The 12,310-nt window shown below is 39.9% G+C and overlaps 1 protein-coding gene across 1 annotated transcript in view; it reads left to right on the top strand.

Annotated features, from left to right (window-relative positions):
* LOC140478755 (cyclic nucleotide-binding domain-containing protein 2-like) overlaps positions 1-12,310 on the top strand; it is a 90,346-nt gene that overhangs the window by 68,446 nt on the left and 9,590 nt on the right. Inside the window, exon 9 of the mRNA XM_072572096.1 lies at positions 11,510-11,587. Coding sequence (XP_072428197.1) covers positions 11,510-11,587 — 78 coding nt within the window. The remainder of the gene's footprint in view (positions 1-11,509; positions 11,588-12,310) is intronic.

Below are 12,310 nucleotides of genomic sequence, written 5' to 3'. Positions count from 1 at the left end.
TCTTATCTACAGTTATCTACTTACCTTCCAGAACTAATGGAAAGCTCTTTAGTCTTGCTCAGTTGATGACCATGAAACGATAAGTCGTTGTTGTACATTGACGATGATGTACTAACATTCCATACTGAGGAACACCTGCAGTCGCAACTGGACAGCCTCGTTTCTGTAAAGAGTTTAAGTTTGGCCAACAACATCAGGAAGACAAGTGTCATGGTCTAGATTGTCAAGCTGACATCAATCAGCATCAACAACATGACACTGGAGCTGTTTCAGAGTTTTGCATGTCTAGGTGCCACAACCACAGCTATCTATCTTATGATGCTAAAACCCTTGTGAAGCTGCAGCTGTCATGTCCAGCCCCCACAACTAAGTACTTTAGTAAGTAACTTAGTAACCAGATTGTGAACCACAAACTACTAGTCTGCCAAGCTTGCATCCTTAACAAACTCTTCTACAGTGGTACAATTGTCTTAACTTCTCCATTTATTCTTTCGTTTTCAGCATATTTATGTTTTTGAATTATTGACCTGTGAAAAGGCTTTTTCTGTGAATTATCTAAATGTAATCAAAAGTGTCAGTTCAGTGAAATAGTGTTGCAAGTGTAGGGCACACCCAACAGGATTCGAACTCTATGTTTGGCAGGAGAAAAGACAGCATAGTTTCGATCTTCACTATCTCAGATGAATCCTCAGCATCTCTTGGCAGGACATGGTCACCAACTCAACATCCTAGAGCATGCCATTCCATCAACATATATTTACTGCTAAGTAAACAATATCTGCTTTGGTTTGGCCACATTCATCAGATGGAAGATGGCTATCTCCCATTGACCTTCTGGATAATGAATTGGGACAAAACCTCTTAGACACCCATAACTCTGCTACAATATCTGATATCAGCATGTGAGATATGAAAATGGTGATTTTGAAATTGATACTTTGAAGGTGGACATTCACATATTCCAGAAGTGGGCTGTTAAATGGGGATTGGAAGAGGTCAGCAGAAATGAAAGTCTTATATTTAGCAGTTGGCTAAATATAAGACTTAGAGAAAACAGGCCAGTAAATTGTGAATTTTTCAGTCTATTCCTTCACACCATATGTGGAAACGAGTGACATGTCAGAGCAGGAACTCTCAGCCATACCTGGTGATGTGTAATGCAAAGCTGACTACCATAGAGCAAACAATTGTCTTACAAGATAAAAGCTGCCACCATGATCATTACATATCCAGGAATTTCATGATTCCTGTTAATGTCAATACAAAGGATTACAGTCAGAAGGTAATTTTATGGACTTTATCAATGTTAACCACAGAGCAATACAAGTTGTCAGAAGTTTGTGGTGAATTGGAACACATGAAATATCACAAATTTCTGGATATTTCTGGATATTTTAATGACTTAGTGGTAATCACAGGATGGGAATACAGCAGCAACTGATTACCCAAAGCATCTACAAGGCACAAGTCAGCAGCAAGATGGAACATTTTCCACTTGCCTGGATGGGTGCAGCTGCAACAACTCTCAAAAAGCTTGACACCATCCAGGACAAAGTAGCCTGCTTAATTGGTACAACATCCACAGTGGCAGCAGTGAGTACTATCTATAAGATCACTGCAGAACTTCACCAAAGATCCTTATAAGCACTTTCTAAACCCACAATCATTTCTATATAGAATGACAAATGCAGAACTACATGGGAACACCACTATTTGCAAGTTGTCTTCAAAGCCACTTACCATCCTGACTTAGAAATATACCATTATTTCTTCACTGTTCCTTTATCAAAATTGTAGAACTCCCTCCCTATAACAACATTATGGCCTTATCTACAACATGTGGCTAATGACTATTTCTTAACCTAAGAATAGCACAAGGCAATAAGGCAAGAATCATAGAGTGAATACAGCAAAGAAGGGGACCATTCAACCCACATTCTTAGATTAGATTAGATTAGATTAGATTCCCTACAGTGTGGAAACAGGACCTTCAGCCCAACAAGTCCACACCGACTCTCCGAATAATAACCCACCCAGACCCATTTCCCTCTGACTAATGTACCTTACACTGTGGGTAATTTATCATGGCCAATTCACTTGGCCTGCACATCTTTGGACTGTGGGAGGAAACCGGAGCACCTGGAGGAAACCCACAAAGACATAGGGAGAATGTGCAAATGCCACACAGACAATCTCCTGAGGCTGAAATCAAACCTGGGTCCCTGGCGCTGTGTGGCTACAGTGCTAACCACTGAGCCACTGTGCTGCCCCTTTGCATGAACAACTCAGTTAGTCCCTCCAACCACCCTTTTCCCATTACCCTGAAACATTGTTCTCCTCAAATGCTTCTCCCATTAATTTTTGAAAGCCCTGTGTGTGTCTGTCTCCATCGCACTCTCAGGTGGTACATTCTAGTTCACAGTCACTTGCAGCATAATAATGATTTTCTTTTCTTGTCTCTTTTTTTCAAATTACCTTATCTCGGTGTCCCCTGGTTCTTGATCCTTCCAGCAATGAGAACAATTCTTTTTATGCTGTATCTACAATCTTGACATTTCTGAGTCTATGTCGAGAATTCTGACAATAACCCTGGCAGAACTTGAAGAGTGAGTGAGAGGCCCTATAATTTAATGTTATGGTTGATGCTTGCAAGATTAGTGATGTGTTTCAGGCATCCAGTCTTAAGCCAGTGCACATCTTCATTTTTGTCCTGTTGGCTTCTGAAGTTCCCTGACATTCTGTGAGGCTAAAGTTGCTGGGACTGCCAGCAGTCAGAATTCCTGCTCCTTCCAATTCTAAATGACTCCCTCAGTGACCCAGTTCAACTTGGATCAAATCCTCTGCTGTATGCAAGGGCAATTGGCAATGCATAAGTTAAAATTTTTACCATCTCAGTACTTTGGTGTTTATACAGAAATGTGCTGGGACATGGAATTTCTGCCTCCATGCTCACAAGCCCCAAGAAACAGTAAGCTATTTATCACCACTAGATGGCATTTAAATACAATGCAATGCCAAGATTCAATGCAGTGCTTACATAAAATTATTTTATACTTTTTTTTAGACTAGATTAGAATACCTACAATGTGGAAACAGGCCATTCAGCCCAACAAGTCCACACCAACCCTCCGAAGAGTTACCCACCCAGACTGATTTCCCTCTGACTAATGCACCTAACACAATGGGCAATTTAGCATGGCCAATTCACCTGAGCTGCACATCTTTGAATTGTGAGAAAAAACCGGACACCTGGAGGAAACCCATGCAGACATGGGGAGAATGTGCAAACTCCTCACAGACAGTTAACCGATGCGGAAATTGAACCTGCGTTCCTGGCACTGTGAGGCAGCAGTGTCTAATAATATTCTGATCATTTACGGGAGATTTAAAAATCAATTTAATTAACTTTGGCTGGAAAAGCTCCAGGAATATATCATGCCCATGGGATTTTGTACTGACACTGGACTTAACCAACATGCTTTTCGCATGAGTGGAGGGAGTGCTGTGATTGAGGCGGGTAGGATATCTGAGGAGCTGTAGCCCTTAAAGTGACATTCTCACTTAACACATGTATTTGGTTACCAGCAATCTCCAAGGTCAGGTATGGAATGTGAATATGGGAACGCAGCTGCCTCCACTTTGAATGGGCTGTGAATTCCGAAGTGGAGATAATATTAATTATCAAATCTCTGTGTGTGAAATTTTGGAACAGAGTCAATGAGGCTAAGGGCCGAGTAATGCTTGGTGATAGTTAGCCAACTTTGTAATGTTACTGTGTTTTATTTTATCCTGTCACTTCTCCTTTGAAAGTCCTCCACTCTTCAGAACAATGGTATAAATTGTGGTGTATTTGTATTGAAAAATGTACCCTCCTTATAAATTCTGATGTCTTTTTGCTCAGTTGTTTATTACATGGCAGGGTTTAAGCAGCAATTCCTTCCACACATACTGCCCACATAAGCTCCAACTCCGATACATCTCTGGCACAGGATGTAAGATCAGAAGCACACATCATAATTGAGGTAATACTAATGGAGATGGCAGCAAGGAGCCACAACTGGTGAAATCTACTTGCAAAATGATACCGCATACTGAATTGTTGAATAAGGACTATAGTTTACTAAAACTTTGTCTCTGGATGGTTATAATAGCAAGTAATAGAAAGGTCCTGCAGAAAGAAAATAAAACAGTGTCATTGCTGGTCAGTAGCAAACTAATCTTTTCTTTACAGCCAAGCAGTGATAAGTTAAGCCTTGGTGGAAATCCCACCTTGCGAATGGAACATTACTTACAGCAGGTGACCAGCCTCCATTTCTTACTTGTGGGTGTATTTGGTATTGATAATCCCATTGTGCCTGTCCATTAATAATGCTATCATAGCAAAAACATTTAGAAAACCCTCCACCAATTCATGCAACTGTACAAAGCTTTGGTTTGGCTACAACTGGAGTACTGTGTGCAGTCCTGGTCACCATACCATAGGAAAGATATGATTGAATTGAAGGGAATACAGGGGTGAATCACCAGGATGATGTCTGGGATGGAACATTTCAGCTGTAAGAAGAAGATAAGCTCACTTTTCTCAGAGAAGGTTGAGAGGGTAGCCAGATAGAGTCAAAGAGGCATTGAGACGTAGAGCACAGAAACATACCCTTCAGTCCAACTCATCCATACTGAACAGATGTTCTAAATTAATCTAGTCTTGTTTGTATGTAATATGATGAGAGGCATGGCCAGAGTGGATAGAATACATTTGTTCTTCTTAGCTGTAGGGACTAAAACAAAGGACCACACCTTTAAAGGCAGAAGGTATGGAGGCGATTTGAGGAAAAATATTTTCACTCAGTGGTTGTCAGTGGGTCTGGGGGTCAGTGGAATGCACTGGGAGGGTTGTTGAGGCAGAAAGCCTCACAACCTTTAAATGTACTTGGATAAACATCTGAAATGTCATAACATTCAAGGCTGTGGGCCTAGTGCAGGAAAATGGGACCAGTGGAGGTAGCAGCATACTTTTGGCAGTACAGACTTCACGGGCCGAAGGGCCTCTTCTATGATTATATGAGCTGATACAGTTGTCAGCCACTAGCAGAGAAGTTTGATCAATTAGGTGCGTTTTTTTTGACCAAGATACATATAATTACCAAGCTATAAAATATACATATTAAAACAGAAAGTCATCATAGGAAACAAAAAGAAAAGTCAACAGGTCATGGATGTCTTTATTTGAACTGCGTCAGGACAAAGACACCACTTTACAAAGGCAAAACCTTTATAAAGCAGTTGTGTTTAAAGCTTTCCTATTTATATTAACACAAAATACTAGAATGGAGAAAAGTAGAAGCATACTAAACCCTTCTGGTGATAGGTCCATGTGATTTGCTTTCATGCAATAAGAGCCCCAAGCCGAAATCTATAGAAACTCAGTTCCACACGAAAGAGGTCTTTTTGGACACATGCTTTCAGACTGAGACAGACTCACAGAGCAAAACCAACATTTCCTGACTTTCCAAACATGGGAATGGAATGTTTTATTTTCACCATCAAGCAGAATGTTAATAAGAATGATCCCTTTTTGAAGAGATGAAATTTGTAGACAATTAGTGTTAAACCAGTTTCCAGATGGTGCAATGCTGCTCGAAGCCAGTTTTGATGACACTCAGATGATTGATGAGATTTTCAAAGGATATTGAAAGACATGTTTTGGTGTGGCATGGAAAAGAGAGCCTATGGGAGGAGATTGTGGCTGTATCTGTAAGGCTGCATACCTCCTGAAAATATCGCAAAATGTAAAACATGGACAAATTGGTTTGCTAATTGGCTAATGGACAAGTACCTTTATTGTAGTTTTGTTTTTTAATAATTATTACCTATTAAGTACTTGTTTAGTCTACATTGAATTTAGTTTCCATGGTGACTGGGAAATTCATATTTTTTTTTGAAAGGGTCTAGTCTCCAAGGGAATTATAACAAATTGGATACTCTTGTGGGATCTGAATCCACAGCCTGCAAAACAGAGAGACTGAAAATTTCCAGTGTTTAAACCTACGAGAACTTACATTTGATACGGTTGTCAGCAATTAGCAGAGAAGTTTGATCTTTAGATGCGTTTTTTTGACCAAGATACAGATAATTACCAAGCTATAAAATATACATATTAAAACAGAAAGTATTGATGTACTTCTGCCATATTTAGTGAAAAGATAACAGACACAATCAATCATCAGACAATTCTAGTTGTTAGTGCCTTGAAGTTGAAAAGATTTGCAAGTTGTAGCAGTGGAATTCGAAACAGTAAAACTAATGATTAAGAAGAAGGAGAGATGTGAAGATTGATCTGGGATCTTGATGAGAAAGAAAATCAGAAAGTGAAAAGAAATAGAAGGAAAATTTTTATCCCAATATGGAAAAATGTTGATTTTATGCACAGGGGTTAGCAGGTAAATTGACAAATTACTCAGGTTTAACTCACAGCTACGATTTGAAGATGGTGAAAAAATAAATTGTCTACCATCTAAAAGCAGAACTTATGAATGTAATGGAATACTTTCCACTTGCCTGGGGTGAACAGTTGCATTCACTCATTCCACCACTGACGCTCAGTAGCAGCGGTGTGTACCATCAACAACACACACTGCAGAAATTCACCAAAGATCCTTCGACAACAACTTCTAAATCCATGACTACTTCCAACTAGAAAGACAAGGGCATTAGATACATGGGAACACCACCAACTGCATGTACTCGCCAAGCCACTCACCATCCAGACTAGGAAATATATCGCTGTTCCTTTAATGTCACTGGGTTAAATTATTTGAACACCCTTCTGAACAGCACTGTGGGACTATCCACTGCAAATGGACTGTAATGGTTCAAGAAGGCAGCTCACCACCACTTTCTCAAAGACAACTAGAAACAGGCAATAAATATAAGCAGGAGATGGTGAAGATTAACAGCCCTTGAAACTGTTTTACCACTATCACTTCCTGTGATAGTGTGTTACAGCAAGCACATGTGATTTGGTTATCACAGGTGAAGAGTTCCAATTTTCACATTGTGACACAAAAGAGGTGTCCTTTTGTTAAAAAAAACTCTCAGCCTCAGAGAACTGGAAAGAAGCAGAGGATGAGGTGTCACCTCCAGTGACCTGACAGCCAAGCAAAGGTAAATAGCTCTAGTGTTCAACAGTGGCACTGGGGAAGCAGTGGCCACTGCAGGAAGGACACCCTCTAGAGTGCCAGGATCATAGAACAACCCAGACCATAGATAACTCGTGGGTTTGAGATTTTATTTACTGCATTGGTGCCATAGGGAAAGTGTATACAAGAGGGATGGGAGCAAGAGCAGGGGACTGGTTTCTGGTGTGCTGATCCCTGTCCTCATATTCAGTCATTTAATCCCTGGACAGTTTTAGCTGCTGTGCACACTGTATGCAGGTTTAGCCCCAATTTAGCTAATCCCAATAGTTGAGGATCTTAAGTTTTAACTGGCCACTAATGAGCCTCAATTAGCAGAGGATCAGGAAGGTTGACCATTATCCTTTCTGTGGTGTAGTGGTAGTCTTCCTCCTACTAAGTCAGGAGGCCTGGGTTCAAGTCCAATCTGCTCCAGACGTACGTTGTAACATCTTTGAACAGGTTGACTAGGAAATAATCTACAATTCTGGTGAAAGCAGGTAAGTGATAATGTTCAGATACCCCAGTACCTGACCTAATTAAATCCTCTTTGAGCCTCCGGAATCACTGGTGAAAGCAGACTATTCTGAAACATAGAAAATAGAAAATTGCCATTTGGCCCTTTGAGCCTGCTCTGCTGTTCACTGTAGATCAAGGCTGACCATCCAATTTAGTGCCCTGTTCCTGCTTAATCCCATATCCTTTGTTCCCTCTCTGCCTAAGAACTATATGTAACTCCTTCTTGAAAACATTCAATGTTCTCACCTCAGCTACTTTCTGCAGAAAAGCATTCCACAGGCTCATTGCTCTCTGGATAAAGAAATTTCTCCTTAACTTAGTCCTAAATGGTCTACCCCATATTCCTAAACTGGGTTCTGAATTCACCAGTCATTAGATGCACCCTACCTGCACTTATACTGTCAAGTCTTGTTAGAATTTTATAGGTTTGTATGAGACTTTCCCCTTTATTTTTCCAACCTCCAGTGAGTATAGTCCTAACCGATCCAGCCAGTCTGGTCATCCCAGGAATCAGTCTGGAAAACTTTCATTGCACTCCCTCTATAGCCAGAACATCCTTCCTCGGGTAAGGAGATTGAAACTACACACAATACTCTAAGTATTGTCTTGCCAAGGCCTTGTACAATTGCAGCAAGGCATCCCTTTTCATATTTTCATTTGAATCCTCTCACTATAAAGGCCAACATACCTTCTTCACTGCCTGCATGTTTACTTTCAGCAACTGGTGTACAAGGACACCCAGGTCACACTGCATCTATCCTATTCCCAATCAATTGCCAATCAGATAATAATCTGTCTTCCTATTTTGGTAACCAAAGTAGATAACCTCACATTTATCCAGATTATATTTGATCATCAATCTATTTGCTTTCTCTGAATCCTTCTCACAGTTGACCCTCCTGCCTAGCTTTGCATTTTCTCCAGGAGATATTCCATTTAGATCTCTCATCTAAATCATTAATACATTCTGTGAATAGCTGGGATCTAAATACTAAATCCCACGTACCCCACGAGTTACTGGTTGCCTTTTGGACTATGGCCCATTTACTATTCTTTATTTCCTGTCTGCTAATCAGTTCTCTAATCAGTCTACCTGCAATCTCGTGTGCTTTAATTTCACATGTTAATTCCTTATGTGGGAGTTTATCAAAATATCCAGAATGAAGTTAGTGCTGTAATGGTTTGTGATTGTGTTCTCTGGAGCTTTCTGTGATATCTTGGATAGATTCATTGGCATGAATTCTTCATATTAATACTAGTCTTAGTTACTTATTCCAATTAGGGAAGGATATCCACACAAAGTCTTTGGCAGAAGATCGACTCAGTCTTGTTAAATTGTGAAAATTGATTTCATTGTGCCTAATAGCTAGCTACAATACATCAAGGTAAATGATTGTCTCTGGTGAGACATCAGGCTCAACAGAAGAGTAAATATATATGAAGTATGCATTATATCCGATGAAGGCATACTTGATTCTTTTACTCTGTTTCTCTCTCTCCACAGAAGCTGCCTGACCGGCTGAGTTTCTCCAGTATTTTCTGTGTTGCTTCCAGATTTCCAACATCTGCAGTATTTAACTTTAATTCAAGTATACATAATTGTCATATTGATTTAGCTTTAGAAAAACTGGTAGTGGAGCACTGCAACATTTTTTTAGCACTGCTCAGGATCAGTCCTCTTTATGCCTTGATGGGTAGAACTTTCTTGTGATATCAACTGTCCCTTTCAGATACTAACTGATTTGTACAACATCAGCCCATGAATTTAAGCAGATTGAAATGCTGGATTTTTTGAAGTATTAAATGCTCAATGGTGAAAGATTTAGCAAGTATAATTCTTCAGTTTGATACTGGGAATATATTAAAATGTATTTTCTGTCCCAATAAGAAGGGTGACATAGTTTAACTAATCCACTAGATGGTGCTGAGGAGTTTCATGACTGGAGAGCTATTGAGAGTTTATTCCTCTGCTAATCATTAAAGTGAAAGTCAAACCAATGCAAGATACCAATTACTCGTGGAGATTCTCCTTCTGTTAAATAAGTGTAATATTTTCTGTGGTATAATATACTCTGGATGTGGGGATTATAGGATTTCTGTTGGCCAAGGTTGACCCTGTTGACCTTTTTAAATTCAGTCAAATTTAAAGTGTTTGAGCAGACCTGTGGCTTTTGGAATACAGTGATTTGTCCATCACCCATTTTGGATTTAAAAATGGTCTCCTGGTTTAAATGCCTGCAGCAACTTAAATAGCTGAATGTCATCGCTAAATGAAAAGCAACATCTCAAGTCATTGCAGAACATTGGAGAGGCTTGTCCCTACGCAGAGTCTCAGGCCAGATTTACAAACCAGTTACCAGGCATGAGATTGGAAGTGGACAGGCACATAATATCACAGCATAAACCTCTGTATCGGTTTTTGTTGCTAAGCCGACCCTGATCATGTTGCTTTTTGTGATGAAAAGTGTAAGATTTCTTTTATTTTATCAAACATTAATATTATATTTAGAGCTTGTATTTTAAAATAGTGGCATATAGGGTGAGTTGCTTTTCTGAAGCATTTAAAAGTGACTAGCTCAGACAGCCCTTCTGGAACAATGACCTAATTTAGTATGTGTCAGAGTGCAGGAAGCCTCTGGTGTGTTAATGAAAAATTGCTTGTACTGTGCTGGTTATGATAGGGAGTGCAAACATTGAAGCCAATCACTTGTTTTTGGTTCAGGATGGTCAGTGATTGATTTTAATTAAGATGGTGATTGAAAAACTAGGGTAGTTTGGAGTAATCCTGATTGGGGTCAGAAGCAAATAACTCCTAAAGAGAAGGTTATAGGTCAGTTCAGGGAAAGCATAACTACCTCAGTAGAAAAGTTTAATTTGTGCAGCTTTGAAGACCATGAGTGACCAGATCATACCATCAGCCCACAACTTGTCCTCCAGTGGACCTAGTCCCTGGCCCCACCCTACTGCTACCACCACCAGACCCGATTCACCATTCTTCACTTGCTTCGGACCTGATCCACCTCCCACCAGGAATGTCTGAAAACCCAGACTTAACACCCACCCACCAACCCCCCAAGAGGGGTGTGAGGTGTGTCGAATCAGCTATAATCCTATTGAATGGTGCAGCAGGTTAGATGGGCTGAATAGTCTAGATTAGATTACTTACAGTGTGGAAACAGGCCCTTCGGCCCAACAAGTCCACACTGCCCCGCTGAAGTGCAACACACCCATACCCCTACATTTACCCCTTACCTAACACTACTGGCAATTTAGCATGGCCAATTCACCTGACCTGCACATCTTTGGACTGTGGGAGGAAACCGGAGCACCCGGAGGAAACCCACGCAGACACGGGGAGAACGTGCAAACTCCACACAGTCAGTCGCCTGAGGCGGGAATTGAACCTGGGTCTCTGGCACTGTGAGGCAGCAGTGCTAACCACTGTGCCACCGTGCCGCCCACTGCTGTTTCTATTTTTTATGGTCTTATTAACAACTTATATGTATTATGATTAGAATGCTCTTGTTTAAATTTGGTCAATATTTATTGTGTTAGGAATATAAAGACTCCAACTGTTGAGACTCGAGTGTAGGGTTCAGATGTACAATTTTAAAAGTGGATTCTGCTATAATCTGGATAATTTCTATCACAATGGCAAATGAATACAAGAATGCAGAAGTAGCCAGAGATAATTCCAGTACAATCAATGTAAGCAGAAAACTTGGGTTCTCGAGAGTGTATTCTTGACATCTAAAAATTTGCTCCTATATAAAGAGCAATCTTCAATTATATTCTGTTACTGTTTATGTTTCTGGCAGGTCGCTTCCCATATTCACACCCTGGAATGCGGAAAAGCTGACGCTGCTTTCTTACAGCTCCTTGCTACGATATTACAGGTTGAAAGTCAATTTGCCACTTTCTCGTAATATAAGGCAAAACTCTTTCTTAAAATCAGTGTGAATGTAACTTTGCAATTTATTGTAAGATGTTTATGGATTATTGCACAGGAATGTCATTAGATAAATAAACAATTAAATGGAATTCCAAGGTTATTTCTTTTCTTCACCTTCCTTATTCGGGATATTATTCTTTCTTCCTGGGTTTTCCTGCATGATGTTAACTCTTCAATATCTCACTCATACAGTTATTCCTAGTGTGACTTTGGACAGTGGGTAATACCATATCGTTCCACCATCTTGACATCCATTTTGACATTTGATATTTTCCGACAAGGATCACTGGACTGCATGTGAATGCAGTTCTTCAATTTTATAGGTTAATTCTGAATATATTTCACTTGAAGTTGAGATTGGGAAGGCTATATCAGGAAAGTTGAATTGGCATTGCCTGTTTTATATCATTATCAAGAGTCCCAATTGAGCCTCTGTGATGGAATAGTAAATTGTTATTTTGGCATTCAATTGAATTAAAGTGAATTCTAGTTTTAAAAAAAGGACCTGAGTGTTCTTAATAGTCAATAATCATGATTATAAGATGAAGTGAATGACACCTCTCTTCTTTTGAATGTTATCGTTTATTTTTCCTATTGACATTGTGATTCTGGGCTGGAGCCTTGGACAGCACCACTTTTCTGGTTACCTCACCCAAATGACTGTTCT

Source organism: Chiloscyllium punctatum, chromosome 1 (assembly GCF_047496795.1).
Source record: "Chiloscyllium punctatum isolate Juve2018m chromosome 1, sChiPun1.3, whole genome shotgun sequence".
NCBI lineage: Eukaryota > Metazoa > Chordata > Chondrichthyes > Orectolobiformes > Hemiscylliidae > Chiloscyllium > Chiloscyllium punctatum.
Note: the sequence above shows the minus strand (reverse complement) of the source record. Positions and strands in the feature narration are given on the sequence as shown.